At 46.3% G+C, this 26336-nt stretch overlaps 1 protein-coding gene across 6 annotated transcripts; it reads right to left on the bottom strand.

Moving 5' to 3' along the window:
* Window positions 1-122: 122 nt before the first annotated feature.
* On the bottom strand, window positions 123-26336 carry PARP3 (poly(ADP-ribose) polymerase family member 3). 6 transcript variants are annotated; one of them, XM_088482024.1, is made up of 13 exons: window positions 26246-26335; window positions 26108-26164; window positions 21668-21799; window positions 14238-14457; window positions 13507-13644; window positions 12746-12934; window positions 9254-9380; window positions 7418-7641; window positions 7000-7158; window positions 5271-5357; window positions 1594-1771; window positions 716-862; window positions 123-624 (listed from the first exon to the last, which is right to left on the bottom strand). In XM_088482024.1, the coding sequence occupies exons 4-13, from the start codon at window positions 14442-14444 to the stop codon at window positions 455-457; spliced, it is 1626 nt and encodes a 541-aa protein (XP_088338150.1). In that variant the 5' UTR covers window positions 14445-14457; window positions 21668-21799; window positions 26108-26164; window positions 26246-26335; the 3' UTR covers window positions 123-454. The 6 variants fall into 6 exon arrangements, with proteins under 6 accessions (XP_088338150.1, XP_088338151.1, XP_088338152.1 ...); XM_088482025.1 differs by having other exon boundaries at window positions 26240-26306; XM_088482026.1 differs by lacking the exon at window positions 21668-21799 and having other exon boundaries at window positions 26246-26336.

Genomic DNA, 26336 nt, shown 5'->3' with positions numbered 1-26336 from the left:
TTATTATACTAATTGAGTGATGTTGCGCTGGAGGCGGAGCCTCATTGTTAGTACATACAGACAGGAAAACGTTACCTTGGGGAAGAGATCTCTGCAAAAAAAACAAACATGGTACACATTCCTCACTGAAAACGTACAGAGCCTTTATTACATCCTCTGTAAACAGGTATTAGTGCGTCGGCCTATATAGGACTCATTTATAGTAACTCTACTAGACAGTAAGTAAATATATATATATTAGTACGTATATATCATATAGGTTCTGTATAGATACACAGCAGAAGTTGTGATCTAGTGTGCGAGTGTCACAGAGATCTGCGCGGCCGTCAGCGGTCTGTATGTCTACGGACAACAAGAGTGAGGCGCAAACTTTCATATGTCAGTAAGCCGACAGCCCAGGGCAGGGACAATGCCTGGAGAGAAGCCGAGATTTGGGGAGGGGGCAGAGCTGCCCCTAGAACTGAAGTAACAGCAGATAGCGCAGGCGCGATTGGCTCTCCCGGTAAACCAGGTACTCGCTCTGGGAGAAGAAGGACTCTTTGAATTTGGAGATCTTCACCGGTTTTCCTTGCGGCACAATTATCTTCCTGTCATCCAGGACCAGCTCATAGTCCAGGGCGGGGTCTGTGAATGAGGAACGACCATTACTGCACATTACGTATCATTCATACCTGTCACATTGTACCATGCTAGATAGTCACCCATAACCCCTCACCTGGCTCAGTGTGCCCACGCGCCACCACACTGTCATAGCCCTTGGGAGCAGTTCGCAGGGAGCCGTCATCTTTTGTGATGTGATGCTCGTTCCCCAAAGCCACCTCGTTCAGGAACATGATCCCCAGCCTGTTGGAGGTGCAGCCAACTAGGAGGACAGAAAACGTGGACACGGTTATTTCCATGTACATTCGCTCAGCGCAGACACACAAGACCGCAGGTATAAGGCGGTGTGAATAAATTAATCCTAGGTTAGTAAATAAGCCGAATGATTCTCCTCTGTCTGTCCCCCCCCTCCCGACAGATGGCTGTGTATAGTTTTGGGCGGCTATAACCAAAGCTTCATAAGCACTGATTACTCAACTCAGGAGCAGGCCAGGATTTCAGGTCAGACAAGATTATGCATAATGTGTCAGATACACTCAGCTTGGGAATGTATCGAACAGTTCTTGGCATTTTAAAAAACCCAAAAACATTCTGTTTCCTGTACACACGTGGATTGAATACATATGTGGCCCCCACAGGGAATCGGTGTGAAATACCGATAACCGAATAGCCACCGGTTCTCATACCGATGCCGGAAGGGAGGAGGTCCCGCTAGTGGCCGGCAAGTACTCTGACCCTCCCCCCCTAACCCTCCCTTGGTGGTACCTAACCCTAAAACTCCTGGGGGGGGGGGGGGGGCGCCTAACCCTAAGTTCGCCCCACAGGGGTGCCTATAAACCTAACCCTCAGACAGGGTAGTTCTACAATATACGGAAGTGCCAGCCTTTGGTACAGGCCTCAGCTGTTGCCCCCTCACTATTGGTCTCAGATACACAGTGACCCCACCCTCAGGGCTCCACCTTGCCGCTCATTTCCCCGTCAGCGCCATCTTACCGTATCCTGCAGATTTACTGTTCTCGGAGGCAAAATAAATCCCTCTACCCACACGTCCCCCCGAATGGGGCATAATTCGCAGGCCGCTTTTCAGGATTGCAGCTACCACCGCCACGTTAGTACCGTGCCACAGCAAGCGGCGGTTCTCAATGTCTTTGTGGGCGCTGAGCCGCTCTTCCTGTGACGGGAGACAAATATAGGTGGTATAATGTGTTGTAGCTGATGAAACACAGGTGGTAATGGTGAAGGTAATGGAACAGGGTGAGGAAGAGGAACAAATGGGTGAGATTACATGGTGGTGAAACGCGTAGCTGGGAGTTACAGATTGTTTTATTCACAAAGAGCGACCAGGATTAATGTGGGACGGAACCAGCGATGGAGGAGAATGACAGCGGGCATTCAGTGCATGGCAGCCAGCTAGTGGTAAACAGGAGCTTTAGCCTGATACAGTAATGATACATACATATAGTGCATTACATCGCTCTACTGCTTATATAACTGTGTGCATGAGGGTTATAGAGGTATTACCAGGGCATAGGGGCATGGCGGAGGCTACAGCACTGACTGACGGGGGGAAGGGGTGCAGACCAGTGTATGATGAGGGCACCTCTACCAGCCCGGCCTATAATGGCAGCAGGGATTAGTATAGGAAACAGCACGACAAACGCGCTGGGCACCTACAGTGAGAATTGTATAATATTCTGTCATTTATAACTAATCCAGGAACCGGACCGCGGTACAACTGCGACAGCTCACATCCGCCCCTTTTCCATAGACTGAAATAGGATGTTATTAGGTAGAGCTGGATGAATGTAGTCGCCCTATGCTGGGAGTGGTGGTCTGTGTCCTGGGAAGAGAACCCCCCCCCCCCTTGTTATGTTATACACAAGTCCTGACCCCATACTGGGGGCTGTTAATGACTTTGATGTCAATCGCTGCCCCCGGTGAACAGATGGAGAACTACAATCTCACCACGTCAGACATTGCATTTAGGACTATTACCAGAGCTGGGATTGTGATGTAGATATTTTGCAGCTTGATTCTACATCAATATATGGTGAAATACGTAGATAATGATGGAAGATACAGAATATCAAATGAGATTTAGGGGTAAAATTTACTAAAGTGAGAGTTTTTAGAAGTGAGTTTTAAAAGTGATGTTGCCAATAGCAACCAATCAGATTATAGCTATTATCTTCTGGAAGGTGCTAGTTAAATGTTAAGTAGAATCTGATTGGTTGCTATGGGCAACATCACTTTTAAAACTCACTTCTAAAAACTCTCACTTTAGTAAATTTACCCCTTATAGTAGTAATCAGGAATAAAAAATTGTATTTACATAAAATTCCCGACTCTACTACCCGTCACATGTCCGCACATGAGAGACACATGAGGGCAGGATGGTGCCGGATTCAGTCAGAGTAACGGAGACCTGGTGAGCGATAGTCAAAAATAAAAATGAATGAACTGCGCTAGGTATGTCTATACAGCTGAAGATGGGCGGTAGAACTGCGCTCTCGTTGACCAGGGGGTGGTGTGTTGTGGTTTCGGGGTGCTGCACCTTTGTGTGGGAGTACCTTTCCCGCGCTGAAAACGTATGGGGGTAGGGGGGGTAAGGTGCGCTCTTCCTGCTAGTAATGGTGATGACTTGTGTGTGTTTGTGGTGGTGTTTTGGGAGTGAGGAGGGTGTGATTGGGTATGGAGTGTAGTTTGGAGTAATGTGAAAGGGGAATGGAATAGGATCAAAATGAGGCCAGCGAGACACAGTAATTTTGGGCAAAGTCTTTTATTGAGTAGTCACAATGCTGATCTGTTAAGATCCCGGGCAGGTGGGTGGGGTTCAGTGATGAGTGGTGATCCCCCCCACCTGCCCGGGATCTTAACAAATCAGCGTTGTGACTACTCAATAAAAGACTTTGCCCAAAATTACTGTGTCTCGCTGGCCTCATTTTGATCCTATTCCATTCCCCTTTCTTTCACATTACTCCAAACTACACTCCATACCCAATCACACCCTCCTCACTCCCAAAACATCACCACCACCAGAAGAAACATTCTAATTAACACCACTCACAAACACACACAAGTCATCACCATTACTAGCAGGAAGAGCGCACCTTACCCCCCCTACCCCCATATGTCTATACAGCTGCTCAATTAAAAAACATCAAGTATGGAAAGGGAAAACGAGCGCTTGTTAAAACTAGATCAAGGAAAATAAAAAAAAATTAAACAATAAAAAAATAAAAAAAATTATATGGACAAACAAACATAAAACACTGAAACCATATGTTTAAGCTCTTTTAGGAAAAATTGATGGCAGGTCCAAGCAAGCGTGCAGTGGTATGTCAAATCCAATGCGACCTAGCTGTCCCTACCTTAATCTGTGGCTTCTAGTTGTAGTCCAGTAATGCTCCACTGTTCTTCCTCCACACTATCTCAGGGGTCCAACGCGTTTCGTACCTGCCTTGAAAAAGTACCTAGGCAGGTACGAAACGCGTTGGACCCCTGAGATAGTGTGGAGGAAGAACAGTGGAGCATTACTGGACTACAACTTGACAATCTTCCTGACTTGCTGACGTCATCCTGTGCCGCTGCTCACAACCACCGCTACCCCACTTACACTTCCTGCAGCTTCCTGTGCAGTGCAGGCGATTCAACACGCTGCCAGCACAAGAAGCCACAGATTAAGGTAGGGACAGCTAGGTCACATTGGATTTAACATACCACTGCACGCTTGCTTGGACCTGCCATCAATTTTTCCTAAAAGAGCTTAAACATATGGTTTCAGTGTTTTATGTTTGTTTGTCCATATAATTTTTTTATTGTTTAATTTTTGTTTGTTTTTTTGTTTTCCTTGATCTGGAGACCTGGTGAGCGCCACAAAGCGTAATGACCGTGAACGGAATACACGCGCTGTGTCGTTAATATGCCAACGACGAGAGAAGCCGACACGGTTGTAGTGTTGAAGCACTTTAACGATGTCGGCATTATAACTGTAAGCATGATCATAAAGTTATAATACATTCTCCTGGCAACACAGTGAGCAGACCAAGGACTTACTGCATTGTGCTGCCCCCTAGTGGATGAACATAGTAAGATTTATGGGGTGATTTATAAAAATAGTGCAAAAAAAAACAAAAACCACTGTACGGTAACCCATAGCAACTGTTATAATTTCCTCCATTATTCTTCCTTGCTGTAGCCTTATATAGCCAATTAGCAGCTAAGGGTCATTGCACTGAGGACATTTGCTCCTATATTATTAGTAAATGGCTCCCAGCAGTGGCAGAACTACCACCGGTGCAGTATAAATAGGAGGTATGAGCTGCGAGGTAGGAACATGTCCAGCCTCACTTAGAGGAAGCAGAAACTCCAGCTAAGGGAGAGAATACAGGGCTGGACAGCCCATACTGTCATGCAAGAGCTGCAAATGCATATAAATATAATATAATATATACACACATCTCTCTACCACAGGACAAGGGGCACTTTATACCCAGCAGGGTGCGGCGGCCATCTTGTAATGTCAATTATGTGGTCATTTACATCAGTGACTCCTCCCAGCTGTAATTCCGGCCACACCCCTTACATTGGTACAGAACATGTAAGTGATGTAATATATCTGCACTGTGAGGTCATAGTACCACCTGTGCGGGTAACGGTCCATCACTGACCTCATAGTCCCGCTCCACGCGCCAAACATTCAGGATTTTAAGACGAGTGTAGCTGGGTCCTGTCTCTTTCACGTACTTGTCAATCACCTAAGACAGATATGAGAGACATTACGTATGTATTAAAGCAACACTAAGGGGTAAATGTAACAGCTGTGAGTTTTTAGCGATTTAGCTTCTAGGTTTAAAGTGACAATTAATGTGAAACTGACCTGTTTTTGGTTTTTACTGTAAATTATTGCACTTTAAATCTAGCAGCTAAATCGCTGCCGCCTACAACTCGCCGGTAATATTACATTTACCCCTATATCAAACCACTAACATGGGCATAATCACTGAGGTTCTGGGGTTTGGGTTCCTGGTCTGAGCAATGAACCTGAAGCATCGCTGTGACTACTGGTAGTAAGTATAGCTGCATTTACTATTATCTTTACTTAGTTACCATCAATTACAATCCCACACCCCCCCTTCCTGTGACCTCACCCATCGGCAGGACCTCACCGCACCAGCCCAAGACCAGTTACATGTGCGTAATAAAGACCAACCAGAATAATTAATAAATTACAATGTACAGGATTCCATACATAACATAAAATAAACAGCCATGCAGAACGCGTTAGACATAAGGCTGTGGATTTATGTAGCTGGTCTGGTGACGCTAAGACACCGCTCACTGACATGACCAGATCACAATCAGACACTGGGCCTGATTCAGACCCGCTTGCGAGCGCTATTCGCTCGCAAGCGGGTCAATGGTGGCATCGTGCGCATGCGCGAGACCCGGATAGCGACGGGGAAGCCGTCGCTCCGGGTCTCGCACCAAAGTGGGCATGCTGTCGATGTTGAGTGACAACACGCCCCATTTGGTGGGCGTGCCGGGGGCGTGGCTGCCCAGAAGGAGGCGTTCCCATGGGAACGCCTGCCGTCTGGGTATGGCCCCACTGACATCACTAGTGATGTCAGTGGGAGTGATTTTGGCTCTGATAGAGCCAAAAGCACTCTTGGGCTTGCGGCAACGAGACCCTACCGCAAGGGTCTCGTCGCAAGTCCGATGGTCTTGACCATCACGACCATCATCAAGGACGCTCGCATAAGCGGTGGGTGGTAACCCACAGCTATGCGAGCGGCCAAGATGCCGCACCATTAAAAAAAACGCCCTGATTCAGAGCGGCCAGAATCAGGCCCACTGACACTAGATACAGCCTTTTAATGTCAGAAAACAATCACTAATTTGGCATTGCAATTTACTGGGATATCTCCTAATGCCTAAAACTACCTGTTGAAATCTCTGAAACACACTGCTGCTGCCATTTGATGGATATGTTGCAAATAAGTAACCTTGCTTAGCAACGTCTGCAACCCCGTTGCTAAGGAAAGTCAGTTAGTCACAATTTGTCAAATCAAATGGGAGTAACTACAGTAAGTAACCGTCACTGAGCTTTCAACAGCCTATTACATGCAGAAGTCATTCTCCAAGTATTAGGAGTAATTCCAGTAATTTGCAATACTCAGTGCAATGAGTTATATTTGGCATCATTCCTGAGTGGAGATGCCCCTTACAGAGCAGGACCTGCCCCCCCTATGCCGTATCACTCATTGTACACAATGACAGAACCTAGAAGGCTCAGCACAGGTGAGACACCTGCATATGGCGATCACGTCATACAATCAACGTTTTCTCAGTCACTTCCATCATCAGGACCCAGATCCCCCCACTCACACCCAGTCTCACCTTGTGCTCCTCAGATTTTGGATTCAGAAGGCTGAGCTGACATTTGAGCAGCTGATAATCTACGTCCAGTGGGTGGGGGACATCGATCAGCTTCTGTTCCTGCTCCTCCTTCAGTTTATCTGCCTGGAGAGTCTGGGCCAGCTCAATGTCTGCCAGGACCTGAGGGTTAATAGACATAACATTAAATAGAGAATAAAGGAAGCACAGAATTCTATTTCCAGCACCTGGAGGCAGCAAATAAAACACTTCTAGCTGCAAATAATCCACAAATAACGGAGGCTCCCAGGAAAGCGCCGCCTGTCAGACTATTGCCGTTCCCAGCAGCTAACCTGCGGCATCCTGGGAATTATACACCGCTATAGGGGAACATAAAGACGGCACAGATTCTGCATCCAGTAATGGCGGTGGTGACCCGTACCAGTAACATGTCCTTCTTGGCCTGTAACACGTCCAGACTGTCAATGACTGGGGGCGTCTGGCGGCCGAAGTTGTGTGGTATGATGGTGTAGAACGTGGAGGACAGGTCGCTGAGCTCCGCCTTCTTCGCCTTTCTATCCATCGCTGCCTGAAGCGCTTCCAAAGCATCGAATCCCTTCGCTATCTGCGCCTTACTCAGCTTCCCCAGCGGCATCTTCTTTATGTCTGAAATACAAACAATCCATGTGTACGGTCCCTAAAGTTCCCCGTGTGCGGCCCCCCAACCCCTCTAGTTACCAAAATCTAATATTAGACCTGTACATTGTCTCTATAAGAATTTGATTGGGAAAACAAGGGACAGAGGGCCCAATTCAGACCCGCTTGCTAGGCTGCATTTGCACGCAGCCTGCCGATGTTTGCAATCTGCGCATGCATCGCAATGCGCGTGCGCAAACTAGTCCATACGATCGGGAAATGTTTGCTCACTGCGCATAGACAGCTTGCTAGAATGAGTGACAGGACAAGCCATTTGTGGGTGGTGACGGGTTGGTCGATGGATACGCGGGAGCGGTGGTGCGAACGCAGGCGTGCCTGAGCGTCTTAACGCCGTTTCAGAGGCGTGCATAAGTAAGATGCAGCGTCATAGTACACGTCACATGGCTGAATTACACACAGCACCACTCGCAGTGCTTGCGGTAGGGTATGGTCAACTACAAGCGCTGTGTTCGCTTCTGATGGTATTCGGTGTTACCGATGGTTGCATACACTTCCTGGAGAGGACGTGGGAAAGTGGGCATCTTAAGACAGGCTGGTGGGCATCTAAATACACAGAGCGATCGCACGCCAAGACATAGTGGGCGTGCTAATGCCTTGCGATCGCGGATTTGCATACTTTCGCTGCGTGCGAACGCATCTAGCGAGTGGGTCTGAATCGAGCCCAGAGTTTGGTTCTAAAATGTGACGTACTGTATAGAATAATTCCACCCTAAGCTAAAAATGAAGGAGATGAAGTTAAATCTTATTGACCTGGCAATATTGGCGATTATTCTGTTCAGAATGTGAGACCCTCCGTCCCCTGCTCGCAGGCCTTCTCCAAACTCACAGCCGGGTTGTCAAAGCCCCTCCCCCTGGGAACTCTCCATTCATGTGAAAGATCCGTTCATAGATCAGGGGCACGGAGATCACCAACGCTTTGGATTGGCGGTGGCAGGAGATCTCTAACTCCAAGGGGTGATTCGATTTTTTTTAGCCGCAATAATTAATGGGCGCACAATGCAGAAATTCAGTTGTTTTGGGCGCCCATTACTTATCACACTTGTTGTGCCCAGTTAGACCAGGGTTAGGCACATAAAACAGCTAAACCCATCTAAAGTCCCGGTTAGAGCGCCCAAACCACGGACTTATCGCACATTGCTGCTCGCCACCTCAGGAGCGACTATTGAATTCTACACAGGGCGCCATCAGCGAAAACAACTGAATCGCCCACCAAGTATTATTTTATGGCGTACCAACACATTCATTCTAATGTAGCAATATCTCCACAATGCTACAAATTATGGGTGAGATTAATCAAATCTAAAGACGACAAGTGGAGAAGTTGCCCATAGCAACCAATCGGCTAGCAGCTATCATTTATCTAGAATAGGGGTGGGCAATAAGCGTCCCCCCCAGCTGTTTTGTAGAACATTCTATAAAATGATAGGTAGAAGCTGATTGGTTGCTTGCTACTGGAAATGTACCCACCCGTCCTCTTTTGAAGGTTTGATACATCTCCCGAGTAAGTCGCTGGGTCTTATGGGCCCGGCTGTCCCTGATCTAAGGATCATCCGTCACGTACCCAGGTTCATGGTCTGCATGGCATCCCTAAACATGTCACTGCTGAATATCAGGGACATCAGGTCTTGGGTGGGCTTGTCCAGGGTGCAGGGCTGGACCTTCTTACACACTCCGTCCACAGTGTCCACCTAGGGAGAAGAAGTATAGAAGATGGACGTCCTATGAAAGGTCCTGAAACAATGAGCTCACTTACCAGACTCCGTCTGGTCATCAGCTTTATCCCCTATTTAATAACAGCCTGTTAGTCCGCTTATGAACATTAAATAAAAGATCAGCTATATTGTGAAATAGGGATTTCACCACAGTTGAAGCTTAGATAATACCCCTTCTGTACAGATGAAGATCAAGACAAGGGTGTCTCCTATAATCGGGTATAATGGACGGGGTATTATGGACAGTGTGTTATTTATACAGCGGGATTGTCAGCTCTGGGCTCCTACTGACCATGGTCACCAAAGTCGCGAGGCTAGGAAGAGCTTCTGTCCAGGTTACTAATTTTAGGAGAGGCCCCCCCTGTTGGATTAAGGGCCATGTAGCAAGATCTGGGTACCAAACACCAGAATAATAAAAGGTGAAGCCTTCTTAGTGTCCCCATCGCCAATACTTAGCCATCGGGGAACATAAGTATAACTATTGTAATGAGTGTTTCCAGGTTCTCGGTTATACTGTTTTTACATGTTGTCGTCAGGTGGGGTCCCAATGCTCAGCTAGAGGTCTCCATGTGACCCCGAGAAGAGCTGCGGTTACATGTTGTCAGGTGGGGTCCCAATGCTCAGCTAGAGGTCTCCATGTGACCCCGAGAAGAGCTGCGGTTACATGTTGTCAGGTGGGGTCCCAATGCTCAGCTAGAGGTCTCCATGTGACCCAGAGAAGAGCTGCGGTTACATGTTGTCAGGTGGGGTCCCAATGCTCAGCTAGAGGTCTCCATGTGACCCAGAGAAGAGCTGCGGTTACATGTTGTCAGGTGGGGTCCCAATGCTCAGCTAGAGGTCTCCATGTGACCCAGAGAAGAGCTGCAGTTACATGTTGTCAGGTGGGGTCCCAATGCTCAGCTAGAGGTCTCCATGTGACCCCGAGAAGAGCTGCGGTTACATGTTGTCAGGTGGGGTCCCAATGCTCAGCTAGAGGTCTCCATGTGACCCCGAGAAGAGCTGCGGTTACATGTTGTCAGGTGGGGTCCCAATGCTCAGCTAGAGGTCTCCATGTGACCCAGAGAAGAGCTCCGGTTACATGTTGTCAGGTGGGGTCCCAATGCTCAGCTAGAGGTCTCTGTGACCCCGAGAAGAGCTGCGGTTACATGTTGTCAGGTGGGGTCCCAATGCTCAGCTAGAGGTCTCCATGTGACCCCGAGAAGAGCTGCTCGGGTCCCAGCCAGCCAGAGAAACCCCAAGGAGTTATCAGCTAAAGACTTTGCGGGACTTCACTCCCTGCTGGCAGCCATGTTATGCCATCAGTCCAGAACAGCGTATCACAGTAACGCCATAGGGTTAAATCGGGCATGGGCACAGGAGGTCATTATGCCCTGTTTCTTTGGTAAAGTGGGTGCCTATTGCTCAACTGCTCTCTACAGGGTGCCTGCTGTCACCGGAGGACTCAGGAGGAAACTAGGTGACGAAAACTCCCATAGAAAGGCGTCCATCATGCAAATGGGAGACAACAGTGGGAACTGGATGTGGGGATAAAACAGTGGGGGATTCGCCCACCATGGGTATCTTATGCCTGGGCAGTGCTGACTTGGGGTTATAGTTCCGTTTAGTCGGCGCACTGCGTCAGCCTGTTCTGACTGTAGCCTCTCGGTTTGTGCGCCTGGCCAAAGCCGAGATACTTTGCACTGGGCCCCACATTATTGGTAGAGGAGTTCTGGAAGATGTGGTGCAGCAGCCGAGGCGGTGATAATCGGTGACTAGAGTGCCTTCAGGTAAAGCTGTAGATTAGGCAGCAGCGCAGTAAAATACCCGCCATTTACAGTGTTATAATCTCTGAGTGTGCGGTGTGTAATAAGGCCTGGTCACGCTTGTAACTAGCCGTTTGCCTAAGTGATGCCAAACCCTGGTGCGCCAGGTTGACACGTAAGGTTTCTGCGGGAGAAACCAGACAACTGGAAAGACAGAAAAGGGAACATTCATCTGGTATTATGACAGGTCGTGCTGTAGGCGTCCCCGTAATCACATGATTCAGCCCAGATTACATGGACTGGGTTCCGGTGCTAAGGACTGTGGTGGGGAGGAGGGGGCGGACGCGGTGTAGCAGCACGAACTGGGTCCCCATAAGTCCCAGTCACAGTGGGCAGCGCCGAGTGGTCTGAGCGTTGTGATGAAACAGTCATTCAGCACTTACTAAGCCGTTTTCCAAGCTTTATACACAAACATTTTATACTTTCCTTTGTTGTGGTCAGTCTGGGTTTTGGAATGTTAAAAAAAAAATAAAAAAAATAGTTTTTGGGTTGTTATATGAAAAAAAAAGTTGAAAACTTAATGGGGGCATTTCTGGACTGTGTTAGATACACAGCTAGGCCCCTAAACGGGCAGCAGGAACAACAACAATACCCCCAGGTTCTGAATACCAGACAAAATAATAAAGGAACAGAAATTGTGAGCGGAACAACCTGAAACTTCAGTATTTACTTTGCTCAAACTCCTGCTGGGCGCACATTTACATGACGGATCGGTAAGCAGAGTGGATAGTGTTCATTCACCTGTCACAGTTCCCCTTTCCTGCCTGGGGTGTCGCTCTCTGCTCTGGTGCTTCTAGCACATTCTGGTCTGTATCTCAGCAGTTTGTTGCATCAGCTGAGTGTGCTAGAAGCACCAGAGCAGAGAGCGACACCCCAGGCCGGATAGAGGAACTACACGGGCTATGACAGGTGCAGGGTGCTAGAATGAACACCAGGGGGCGGGAAGCATGAAGGGGAAAAATGCGGTGAAACACCCGAAAATGCAGTGGGTAACGCCATCTTCCTAATGGCGTAACCCATAGAAGCCTCTGGACTTCTATCGGGAGAGTGCTGATAGAGAGATCCAATCAGATCCCTCCTAGCACCCCCTGCGGCGCGTGCGTCCTTATGTGCATTCGCAGAAGGACGCCGGAGGGGCTTCTGGGTCATAGACCCGGAAGTCCCTCCTTCGCAAAGGGCCGCTCTTACTGACAAAGCGGTCCTTTGCGTGGATCGTCATGCATACCGGCGTTAACCGGCGGAATGCATCACGCCCTATAATGCTATAAAATGGGTTATAATATGTCTGGCCTGACACAACTGGGCATTTAAATTTGCCCGTCCAGTTGTGATGTCACGGTCGGCGGTTCCTGCGGCCAGTGTATGGGTCGCCCGTACACAGATATATTGGCATCGGCTGTGCTGCAGGGCATCGTTCACAGACAGGTCGAGTGTACACAGCCGCCGATGGACTAGCGATATATCGCCACGTGGGTACTCAACATAAGTTTAATGCGCTACAATCCGATGGACCCTCTCCTGCCGGTCTTTAGCGCTCACCTTGACAGTGGCCTCCATCTCCTCGTCCTCATGCTGCACCTCGATCATCGTGTACTTTCCTGGGTGCGCAGTGAAATTATCCCGCACTGACCAGTTATTCTTCGTTTTGTCCTTGAACTTCTTCTCAAAATCTTTCTTAGCAGCTTCCAGGTCTGTGAAATTGTTTAGTTTGGACTGGCCGGTCTCCCCCTACAGATAAGAAAGGTAGGGATCATTCATCCATAGGGATCATTCATCCAGCGGCTGGTTATTAGCGTCTGCGGCAGGAAAATATAACAGCTGCTGCCCTCAGCTTATTTCATCTACAGAAAGGGATTGAGGGCTATTACTGTAACATTAACCGTGTCGGGGGGAGGTGGGCGTAGTGGGGGGTTATATTCATCTTCCATTGATCACCATTTAATGGTGGTTGATGATTTATAAAGGGGACGGGATCGGTTTTTTGCCATTAACACAACTGAGGGTCTGGGAGTGACACCATCGGTCCGATCAGCTGCTACAAACTCTGAACATTAGAGGAGATGTATCAAGTGTAGGTGTTTCCTATAGCAACCAGTCAGGTTATCATTTTATAGACTATACTGGATAAATGATAGCTAGAACCCACCTGTCCTCTTTGACACATCTCCCCCTTTCTTGTAAAGTGACAGTGCAGAGGAGGGGGGCACCGTGGGAATGTCGGGTTACAGGGAAGGACGGGGAGAGGGCGCTATTCTAGTTCGGGCCATAGATGAATACAATAGGGTAGTAGAGGTACTTACCACCCGGCCCCAGCGATTCCAGCAGCTGTACTGGGCAGGATTACTATTTACACAGCGGATGAGCTGGATGATGTAGAACTTGTTATTGTTGTGCCCAATGTTCGTTTGGTTTAACATACAGTCATAGTCTTCATATACCTGAGATAAGGAGACACAGCAGATATATAATCAGTCACCACGGCAGGTACTGCGCACTCAGTAATGTATATTAGCCCATGATCATACAGATACACAAGGCGGGGGTCAGAGAGCTTTGTACAAACCGCTGGTAACCTTATATAGGGGTTTATTTGTTAAATGGAAACTTTATAAATTGTCAACATTTTTGTCGGCAGACTTTAAAACCTGCAAAACTATAATGTGCGAATGAAGGTGTAAATACGCAGCTAATCCGCCGCTCTAAGACGCCATTGCCCCGCGATCTGTCCTGAGACTCATGCACAGCGGGAGGCAGTCATGCTAATCCCTACGCCAACCCTGCTGCCTGATATCAGCAATATTACCTGACAATTCCATGTCTTCTGTAGAAGCACAGAGACCCCTAATATTATAGTCTGATTGGCTGCTGAATTTTGTCTTTAGATATTTTCCAAAAAAAAAGCCCAAAACACTAAAGACTCAACATTCACCTCAATATCACAAAATGTTTTACTGCAGAAGATTAGATGAAGCAGATTATTAGCGTTCTTGTCCCTAAAGGTCCGAGGCCACCGCCGCAGGCCGACACCCACCTCATACTTGTCGCAGTTGCTCAGTGGGCAGGCCGCGTCCACCTTCGCCTTCCCTTTCTTCTCCGATGAGGCTTTTAGAGCCTGTACGGCGCTCTGGAACTTGTCCGGCGCCTGGATGACCTCCTCCTTCACCTCCTCCTTCACCTTGGTCTTCTTGCCCTTTGAGGCGCTCTTAGTCTGGGCTGCCGCCTTCCTCTTAGGAGCCATACTGTGGCGAGTTCTGCGGCCAGAAGCGAGAACAGATTTACGTATAACAAATGTGCTGAAATGAACACGGTTATCCATTTTATGTGCGCATCAGAATGGTTATTAATTATTATTATGCATAATTATTGTTAAACTACATAATGACCTTATCCACAGACAATGCACATTTGAATGTATTAATCAGCCAAACACAATTATTATTGTAACTCGCAATAGGAGAAAAAACAAATATATCTGCCCCCCTTGTGGGGGATTGCATGAAAGTACGCACCCCGGGCAGGCGTCTACAGGAGACCAAGACGGTGACACCGAATTCACAGTGTAATAGGACAAAAGTCAGTCTGATCAGGTATTACACAGCAAGTGCCATTATTACACGGGGCAATTAGCCAATAACATAAACTAGGGACATTAACAGGGACAAATCCTTAATACCTGGTATCCGGGGAAACGGGAAGCTGCAGGTCTGAGGGACATTAACAGGGACAAATCCTTAATACCTGGTATCCGGGGAATGGGGAAGCTGCAGGTCTGAGGGACATTAACAGGGACAAATCCTTAATACCTGGTATCCGGGGAATGGGGACGCTGCAGGTCTGAGGGACTACACTTGTATATGATTTTCCTGTACACACAGAGCCAGGTGTCTCTCTGACTAGTGAGGACTCTGCATTGTGTGGTTTCCGTATTCAGTACAGTTCTGTGTATTCCCCTATGGACCACACCCAGGAGACAGCAGAGTTCACAGGAAGGTGCCTCAGGCACATTACTGCACGGTCTCACTAACTGACTCGGGGCAATCACAGATACGATGTGTATGCTGCGCTGTCACCGCTGCGACGTGCGTGCTGCGCAAGACGTCATAACAAGAAAAACAGGAAACACTTTAAAACTGTGTTAAAATAAATTAATGTGGTAAATTAAATAAAATTTTGACTTGAAAATAAAATACTGCATAGACCAGTAATATATACTGTATACCGCAGTAAGCGATGCATCCTGGGGTCACTCCGACCTAAGTACTGTGACAACATTAATGTTCCTCTCACTGCTCCAACACTGCAGCAACACTCTACATAACCTTGTACCCGCTGCCCGTGTCCTCCAAATCCAAAACTTTCACAGGCCTCGTCCCCAAAAGTGCTCCCCCCACCCTCAATTATATCTACCGCTGACCTGCGCCTCATCTCACTCCCACCTACAATACCTAGTGGGCGTCTCTATACTGGCTGAGTTGTAGCTGATGTTACTGATGTATTCACAGGACTGTGAGGTATTACAGATGTGAAATAGCAGTAGTGGGTGTCTCTATGCTGGCTGAGCTGTGGCTGATGTTACAGATGTATACACAGGACTGTGAGGTATTACGGATGTGAGATAGCAGTAGTGGGTGTCTCTATGCTGGCTGAGCTGTAGCTGATGTTACAGATGTATACACAGGACTGTGAGGTATTACAGATGTGAGATAGCAGTAGTGGGTGTCTCTATGCTGGCTGTGCTGTGGCTGATGTTACAGATGTATACACAGGACTGTGAGGTATTACAGATGTGAGATAGCAGTAGTGGGTGTCTATGCTGGCTGAGCTGTGGCTGATGTTACAGATGTATACACAGGACTGTGAGGTATTAGGGATGTGAGATAGCAGTAGTGGGTGTCTCTATGCTGGATGAGCTGTGGCTGATGTTACAGATGTATACACAGGACTGTGAGGTATTACAGATGTGAGATAGCAGTAGTGGGCGTCTCTATGCTGGCTGTGCTGTGGCTGATGTTACAGATGTATACACAGGACTGTGAGGTATTACAGATATGAGTTAGCAGTAGTGGGCGTCTCTATGCTGGCTGAGCTGTGGCTGATGTTACAGATGTATACACAGGACTGTGAGGTATTACAGATGTGAGATAGAAGTAGTGGGTGTCTCTATGCTGGCTGTGCTGTGGCTGATGTTACAGATGTATACACAGGACTGTGATGTATTACAGATGTGAGATAGCAGTAGTGGGTGTCTCTATGCTGGATGAGCTGTGGCTGATGTTACAGATGTATACACAGGACTGTGAGGTATTACAGATGTGAGATAGCAGTAGTGGGTGTCTCTATGATGGATGAGCTGTGGCTGATGTTACAGATGTATACACAGGACTGTGAGGTATTACAGATGTGAGATAGCAGTAGTGGGCGTCTCTATGCTGGCTGTGCTGTGGCTGATGTTACAGATATATACACAGGACTGTGAGGTATTACAGATGTGAGATAGCAGTAGTGGGTGTCTCTATGCTGGCTGAGCTGTGGCTGATGTTACAGATGTATACACAGGACTGTGAGGTAATACAGATGTGAGATAGCAGTAGTGGGTGTCTATGCTGGCTGAGCTGTGGCTGATGTTACAGATGTATACACAGGACTGTGAGGTATTACAGATGTGAGATAGCAGTAGTGGGTGTCTCTATGCTGGCTGAGCTGTGGCTGATGTTACAGATGTATACACAGGACTGTGAGGTATTACAGATGTGAGATAGCAGTAGTGGGTGTCTCTATGCTGGCTGTGCTGTGGCTGATGTTACAGATGTATACACAGGACTGTGAGGTATTACAGATGTGAGATAGCAGTAGTGGGTGTCTCTATGCTGGCTGTGCTGTGGCTGATGTTACAGATATATACACAGGACTGTGAGGTATTACAGATGTGAGATAGCAGTAGTGGGTGTCTATGCTGGCTGAGCTGTGGCTGATGTTACAGATATATACACAGGACTGTGAGGTATTACAGATGTGAGATAGCAGTAGTGGGTGTCTATGCTGGCTGAGCTGTGGCTGATGTTACAGATGTATACACAGGACTGTGAGGTATTACAGATGTGAGATAGCAGTAGTGGGTGTCTATGCTGGCTGAGCTGTGGATGATGTTACAGATGTATACACAGGACTGTGAGGTATTACAGATGTGAGATAGCAGTAGTGGGTGTCTCTATGCTGGCTGTGCTGTGGCTGATGTTACAGATGTATACACAGGACTGTGAGGTATTACAGATGTGAGATAGCAGTAGTGGGTGTCTCTATGCTGGATGAGCTGTGGCTGATGTTACAGATGTATACACAGGACTGTGAGGTATTACAGATGTGAGATAGCAGTAGTGGGTGTCTCTATGCTGGATGAGCTGTGGCTGATGTTACAGATGTATACACAGGACTGTGAGGTATTACAGATGTGAGATAGCAGTAGTGGGCGTCTCTATGCTGGCTGTGCTGTGGCTGATGTTACAGATATATACACAGGACTGTGAGGTATTACAGATGTGAGATAGCAGTAGTGGGTGTCTCTATGCTGGCTGTGCTGTGGCTGATGTTACAGATATATACACAGGACTGTGAGGTATTACAGATGTGAGGTAGCAGTAGTGGGTGTCTATGCTGGCTGAGCTGTGGCTGATGTTACAGATGTATACACAGGACTGTGAGGTATTACAGATGTGAGATAGCAGTAGTGGGTGTCTATGCTGGCTGAGCTGTGGCTGATGTTACAGATGTATACACAGGTCTCTGGTATTACAGATGTGAGATAGCAGTAGTGGGTGTCTCTATGCTGGCTGAGCTGTGGCTGATGTTACAGATATATACACAGGACTGAGGTATTACACATGTGAGATAGCAGTAGTGGGTGTCTCTATGCTGGCTGAGCTGTGGCTGATGTTACAGATATATACACAGGACTGAGGTATTACACATGTGAGATAGCAGTAGTGGGTGTCTCTATGCTGGCTGAGCTGTGGCTGATGTTACAGATGTATACACAGGACTGTGTGGTATTACAGATGTGAGATAGCAGTAGTGGGCGTCTCTATGCTGGCTGAGCTGTGGCTGATGTTACAGATATATACACAGGACTGAGGTATTACACATGTGAGATAGCAGTAGTGGGTGTCTCTATGCTGGCTGAGCTGTGGCTGATGTTACAGATATATACACAGGACTGAGGTATTACACATGTGAGATAGCAGTAGTGGGTGTCTCTATGCTGGCTGAGCTGTGGCTAATGTTACAGATATATACACAGGACTGAGGTATTACACATGTGAGATAGCAGTAGTGGGTGTCTCTATGCTGGCTGAGCTGTGGCTGATGTTACAGATGTATACACAGGACTGTGTGGTATTACAGATGTGAGATAGCAGTAGTGGGCGTCTCTATGCTGGCTGAGCTGTGGCTGATGTTACAGATATATACACAGGACTGAGGTATTACACATGTGAGATAGCAGTAGTGGGTGTCTCTATGCTGGCTGAGCTGTGGCTGATGTTACAGATGTATACACAGGACTGTGAGGTATTACAGATGTGAGATAGCAGTAGTGGGTGTCTCTATGCTGGCTGAGCTGTGGCTGATGTTACAGATGTATACACAGGACTGTGAGGTATTACACATGTGAGATAGCAGTAGTGGGTGTCTCTATGCTGGCTGAGCTGTGGCTGATGTTACAGATGTATACACAGGACTGTGTGGTATTACAGATGTGAGATAGCAGTAGTGGGTGTCTCTATGCTGGCTGAGCTGTGGCTGATGTTACAGATATATACACAGGACTGAGGTATTACACATGTGAGATAGCAGTAGTGGGTGTCTATGCTGGCTGAGCTGTGGCTGATGTTACAGATGTATACACAGGACTGTGAGGTATTACAGATGTGAGATAGCGATAGTGGGCGTCTCTATGCTGGCTGAGCTGTGGCTGATGTTACAGATGTATACACAGGACTGTGAGGTATTACAGATGTGAGATAGCAGCAGTGGGTGTCTCTATGCTGGCTGAGCTGTGGCTGATGTTACAGATGTATACACAGGACTGTGAGGTATTACAGATGTGAGATAGCAGCAGTGGGTGTCTCTATGCTGGCTGAGCTGTGGCTAATGTTACAGATGTATACACAGGACTGTGAGGTATTACAGATGTGAGATAGCAGTAGTGGGTGTCTCTATGCTGGCTGTGCTGTGGCTGATGTTACAGATGTATACACAGGACTGTGAGGTATTACAGATGTGAGATAGCAGTAGTGGGTGTCTCTATGCTGGCTGTGCTGTGGCTGATGTTACAGATGTATACACAGGACTGTGAGGTATTACAGATGTGAGATAGCAGTAGTGGGTGTCTATGCTGGCTGAGCTGTGGCTGATGTTACAGATGTATACACAGGACTGTGAGGTATTACAGATGTGAGATAGCGATAGTGGGCGTCTCTATGCTGGCTGAGCTGTGGCTGATGTTACAGATGTATACACAGGACTGTGAGGTATTACAGATGTGAGATAGCAGTAGTGGGCGTCTCTATGCTGGCTGAGCTGTGGCTGATGTTACAGATGTATACACAGGACTGTGAGGTATTACAGATGTGAGATAGCAGTAGTGGGCGTCTCTATGCTGGCTGAGCTGTGGCTGATGTTACAGATGTATACACAGGACTGTGAGGTATTACAGATGTGAGATAGCAGTAGTGGGCGTCTCTATACTGGCTGAGCTGTGGCTGATGTTACAGATGTATACACAGGACTGTGAGGTATTACAGATGTGAGATAGCAGTAGTGGGTGTCTATGCTGGCTGAGCTGTGGCTGATGTTACAGATGTATACACAGGACTGTGAGGTATTACAGATGTGAGATAGCAGTAGTGGGTGTCTCTATGCTGGCTGTGCTGTGGCTGATGTTACAGATGTATACACAGGACTGTGAGGTATTACAGATGTGAGATAGCAGTAGTGGGTGTCTCTATGCTGGCTGTGCTGTGGCTGATGTTACAGATGTATACACAGGACTGTGAGGTATTACAGATGTGAGATAGCAGTAGTGGGTGTCTATGCTGGCTGAGCTGTGGCTGATGTTACAGATGTATACACAGGACTGTGAGGTATTACAGATGTGAGATAGCGATAGTGGGCGTCTCTATGCTGGCTGAGCTGTGGCTGATGTTACAGATGTATACACAGGACTGTGAGGTATTACAGATGTGAGATAGCAGTAGTGGGCGTCTCTATGCTGGCTGAGCTGTGGCTGATGTTACAGATGTATACACAGGACTGTGAGGTATTACAGATGTGAGATAGCAGTAGTGGGCGTCTCTATGCTGGCTGAGCTGTGGCTGATGTTACAGATGTATACACAGGACTGTGAGGTATTACAGATGTGAGATAGCAGTAGTGGGCGTCTCTATACTGGCTGAGCTGTGGCTGATGTTACAGATGTATACACAGGACTGTGAGGTATTACAGATGTGAGATAGCAGTAGTGGGTGTCTATGCTGGCTGAGCTGTGGCTGATGTTACTGATGTATACACAGGACTGTGAGGTATTACAGATGTGAGATAGCAGTAGTGGGTGTCTCTATGCTGGCTGAGCGGTGGCAGACATTAGCATATTTTTTAAGCTTCATTGCGTGTGATTACGCAGTTGCGATCTGTGCTGAATCAGGCCCTAAAATTTTTTAGTGTTGATACCAAGAGGAAAAAGAACTAAGGTTATCTACAAGGCAATCTTATAAGACCTTGGTTAAAGAAGGCTATCACTGTAAATTCAAAATTTCTCCCGTGCAAAGCCGGGGAGGGACGCTAGTAATATATTAGCAGAAGTAATGTAGTTGTAAAAATAAATTAGCTATAATAATAATAAATTAGCCGTAGTAATGTAATAATAATTATAACAACCACCCCTCCCCATACTCTGCAGGTGGAAATATGCTGTATTACCCAGTACTGTAACATAGCCGATTATTACTACACTAATTACGTCATAGAGCAATCGCTTATAAACAATACAGAGTATCCGCTGCCATGTGCTTGTTCATTCAATCCAATCTCCGTTTGCATCAACAAATCCATGATGTGACCCTTGTAACTGGGAGCCTGTGTATTAGAGCAGAGCTGTGATTCAGCAATAAGCCCAGAGGGAGGGACCAGACCATTATATGAAGCCTCCGAATGTCTCTGCTCTGGAGGTGCTGGCAGGCAGCGTCTATAACTCCTGTACCGTCTCCTACCAGCCCTGGCAGAGACTACAGTGAGCTCTACTATCTAAGCATGTGCAGCAGTGGTAGGCAGCCTGTGGAACTCCTGCTGCTGTGGGACTACAAGTCCCAACATGTCCCGTAAGCAGCTCCTTGTCTAGGTTGATTCTATGCTGTGTGTTCATGTCGCCCCTTTCCTCCCTTCTCACCAGGTGCAGATCAGCATACCTACCCGCAGGTGTGTCAGCAGGTAACGTTGGCACACAGACGGCCGGTGGCACAGTAATGTAAGAAGCAGGACAAGTCGGTACAAGCCAGCCAGGATCTGCTCTGCTCCTCCTCCTCCCCACTTCCTAGTCTCTTCCTATTGGAAAATGCACCAGTCCATTAACTGTATTAAAGTTACAGAACATCCAAAACCAAAATAGTCCTGTATCAGCCGAGCTCAAGACAAAAGGTGTCTATGTACTAAGCAGTGAAAAGTGATAAGGTGCCAGCCAATCAGCTCCCAACTGTCATCTCACAGGCTGTGTTTGAAAAATGACAGTTGGGAACTGATTGGCTGGCACCTTATCACTTTCTTATCACTTTTCACTCTGTCTCTTATCACTGCTTACTACATAGACCCCAAAGTGTTCTGTGCGTCAGTAATGTACAATGTGACATGGTCCTAGCAGCAGACATGTTACCTTACAGCGGTGCACGGCAGGTGCTGGAATCCGATCACGTCACGGCTTACGCCATCTCTAACATGTGATTTACAGACTATTTATAAACCACAAACATGATATTTATTTCCTGATGGTAAAACACTGGTTTCCTCTTGTCTATTACGTCACATATATACGATTATCATCATCCTCCTCCTCCTCCTCTAAAGCTGGGTGCATACTAGACGTTGTGTGTACCCAGCGACAGCACGATATATTGGGCGGTCCGTACACACCGCACAATCTGTAGAACCGTCCGACTATATCGTTTCCTCGCCGCATCCAGTAGCATGGCGTCGGCCACCAGATCGTTAAATCGGCATGCATGCAGGCGCCAATCTGAAGATGCGAGGAAAGACGCACGGGAGAGCGCAATAGTGCGTCCACACTGGACGATGTGGATAATTTGTCGTCACAAAATGACAAATCATTCAATAAATCGTCTAGTGTGTACCCAGCTTTACTCTATAGCGCCCACATACTCAGTGGTGGGGTACAGTCAGGGAGACGATTAGTGTACATAGCGCTTCAGGACATTGTTACAGTGGGCGATCTTTACGCTATTAATGTGGCGTTAGAATACACACAAGTTATATCTCAGATATTTCTGGCACAAATGCTACGGATTCCCTGCTAGAGACACCTCCATAATGTACATGCAAGCTCAAATACAATAGTATAGAGGCATAGCCCCAACCACTGGGGTCATGAGTTCAATTCCTGACCAAAGCTCATCTGTGTGGAGATTGTATGTTCTCCTTGTGTTTGCGTGCATTTCCTCTAGGAGCTCTGGTTTCCTCCCACACACCAAAAATACACTGGTAAGTTAATTGGCTTCACTCAAAAAAAAAATAATAATAATAATTAACCTTGGTGTGTGTGTGCCCATGTGATAGGGAATATAGATTGTAAGCTCCAATGCAGCAGGAACTGATGTGAATAACAAAATATTCTCCTTATTTAGAATATGGGTGCGTTATACTAATATATATATATATATATATATATATATATAACGGTCATTAGATAAATATTATACTGATATAAATGGTGATTTTGCAGCTGTCTCTCCTGGTAGCAGATCGGCCAGACCATCCCCGGCGTAGGGGAACCTTATTCAATGATCATCAGTTTTCTTTAAATCATCTACCACAAATGCACCGTAGTTTGCTGACACAGCTCCACCCGATTACTAACAGACACTTTCCTCGTAACAACACTATTAGCAACTATAGCTGACCAGTGATGACAGTATACTGTAAGCATGGAAAACACACACACGCACACACACTACGCAAACGCTGGAAGGAGGGGGGGGAATTTCGGTTGCCTGGAAACCCCCCTCTCCAGCATGACCACATTAGTAATATAATAGAATATTACTAGTGCTGCATGTTCTTACCAGCATCACAAATTAAATAATTAGCACCACCTGTGGATTTTTTAAGGTGCGTCAGCCAGTAATAAATACTCCTGTGCACCAACTAGGAGATCTGGAAAACATGCACTGCTATAGATCATCAATAGGGTTAATTATTAATGCCATATAATCAATATGTACATATATGCCCAGGGCAGTGCTAGGTTCTTCTGCTGCTCCCATGCTCTGGAATGGTGCCCACATCTGAAATAAAACCATTCAGCTCAGACAGGATGGCCCTACTGCCGTATATAATGGCTTACTGTGATCACTGGTCCTGTATATGCTGGAATTATGACACACAATACACTATGTATGACACATATAATGTGTTACCGTGATCGCTGGTCCTGTATATGCTGGAATTATGACACACAATACACTATGTATGACACATATAATGGGTTACTGTGATCACTGGTCCTGTATATGCTGGAATTATGACACACAATACACTATGTATGACACATATAATGGTTACTGTGATCACTGGTCCTATATATGCTGGAATTATGACACACAATACACTATGTATGACACATATAATGGGTTACTGTGATCGCTGGTCCTGTATATGCTGGAATTATGACACACAATACACTATGTATGACACATATAATGGTTACTGTGATCACTGGTCCTATATATGCTGGAATTATGACACACAATACACTATGTATGACACATATAATGGGTTACTGTGATCGCTGGTCCTGTATATGCTGGAATTATGACACACAATACACTATGTATGACACATATAATGGTTACTGTGATCTCTGGTCCTGTATATGCTGGAATTATGACACACAATACACTATGTATGACACATATAATGGGTTACTGTGATCGCTGGTCCTGTATATGCTGGAATTATGACACACAATACACTATGTATGACACATATAATGGGTTACTGTGATCGCTGGTCCTGTATATGCTGGAATTATGACACACAATACACTATGTATGACACATATAATGGGTTACTGTGATCGCTGGTCCTGTATATGCTGGAATTATGACACACAATACACTATGTATGACACATATAATGGCTTACTGTGATCGCTGGTCCTGTATATGCTGGAATTATGACACACAATACACTATGTATGACACATATAATGGGTTACTGTGATCGCTGGTCCTGTATATGCTGGAATTATGACACACAATACACTATGTATGACACATATAATGGGTTACTGTGATCACTGGTCCTGTATATGCTGGAATTATGACACACAATACACTATGTATGACACATATAATGGGTTACTGTGATCATTGGTCCTGTATATGCTGGGATTATGACACACAATACACTATATATGACACATATAATGGGTTACTGTGATCGCTGGTCCTGTATATGCTGGAATTATGACACACAATACACTATATATGACACATATAATGGGTTACTGTGATCACTGGTCCTGTATATGCTGGATATATGACACACAATACACAATGTATGACACATATAATGGGTTACTGTGATCACTGGTCCTGTATATGCTGGAATTATGACACACAATACACTATGTATGACACATATAATGGGTTACTGTGATCACTGGTCCTGTATATGCTGGAATTATGACACACAATACACTATGTATGACACATATAATGGGTTACTGTGATCGCTGGTCCTGTATATGCTGGAATTATGACACACAATACACTATGTATGACACATATAATGGTTACTGTGATCACTGGTCCTATATATGCTGGAATTATGACACACAATACACTATGTATGACACATATAATGGGTTACTGTGATCGCTGGTCCTGTATATGCTGGAATTATGACACACAATACACTATGTATGACACATATAATGGGTTACTGTGATCGCTGGTCCTGTATATGCTGGAATTATGACACACAATACACTATGTATGACACATATAATGGGTTACTGTGATCGCTGGTCCTGTATATGCTGGAATTATGACACACAATACACTATGTATGACACATATAATGGGTTACTGTGATCGCTGGTCCTGTATATGCTGGAATTATGACACACAATACACTATATATGACACATATAATGGGTTACTGTGATCATTGGTCCTGTATATGCTGGAATTATGACACACAATACACTATGTATGACACATATAATGGGTTACTGTGATCACTGGTCCTGTATATGCTGGATATATGACACACAATACACTATGTATGACACATATAATGGGTTACTGTGATCACTGGTCCTGTATATGCTGTTATTATTACACACAATACACTATGTATGACACATATAATGGGTTACTGTGATCACTGGTCCTGTATATGCTGGGATTATTACACACAATACACATTGTATGACACATATTAAAGCTGGATAAGTGCTAATTCTACCCTCTTCATGGACTGGGACCACTCACTCTAAAATCAGGCATTTGGAAACCCCCTCCCCTCCCGAAATCCTGCGTTTGCCACTGTACACTAGCACAAGTCACGCGCTCAGCCATTAGGTGTATAAGGCAACGTCCACTTATATAAATGTACCTGTAAAAAAGGATCTCAGAGTATTCTTGGAAACCCCTCCACACATTCAGCACCGCCCTGCAGGAGATAAAACAAATAACATCAACTACACCTGTGGTTCCATTCACAAGTAAAGGAACAAATGTCACCTACACTCACAAGGCGCAGAACCTCCAGCATGACCCCTTCTCCCTGTACCAAGTGCTCTGCTACTGAAATGACCATGTCATCTTCTATTACAGACACCTGG

This window comes from Taudactylus pleione, unplaced genomic scaffold, assembly GCF_031769625.1.
Source record: "Taudactylus pleione unplaced genomic scaffold, aTauple2 ptg000281l, whole genome shotgun sequence".
NCBI lineage: Eukaryota > Metazoa > Chordata > Amphibia > Anura > Myobatrachidae > Taudactylus > Taudactylus pleione.
The sequence above is the reverse complement of the archived record's forward strand: the minus strand, read 5'-3'. Positions and strand labels throughout refer to the sequence as shown.

Bases quoted from the DNA above. Each gene is read 5' to 3' on its own strand.
- PARP3 (XM_088482026.1), bottom strand. From the start codon at position 14,444: ATGGCTCCTAAGAGGAAGGCGGCAGCCCAGACTAAGAGCGCCTCAAAG. The intron at 5,358-6,999 runs GTGAGACTGGGT...TATCTGTCTTAG, and splicing joins CAAAATCTGAGGAGCACAAG to GTGATTGACAAGTACGTGAA. The intron at 1,772-5,270 runs GTCAGTGATGGA...CTCCCGTCACAG, and splicing joins GCGTGGAGCGGGACTATGAG to GAAGAGCGGCTCAGCGCCCA.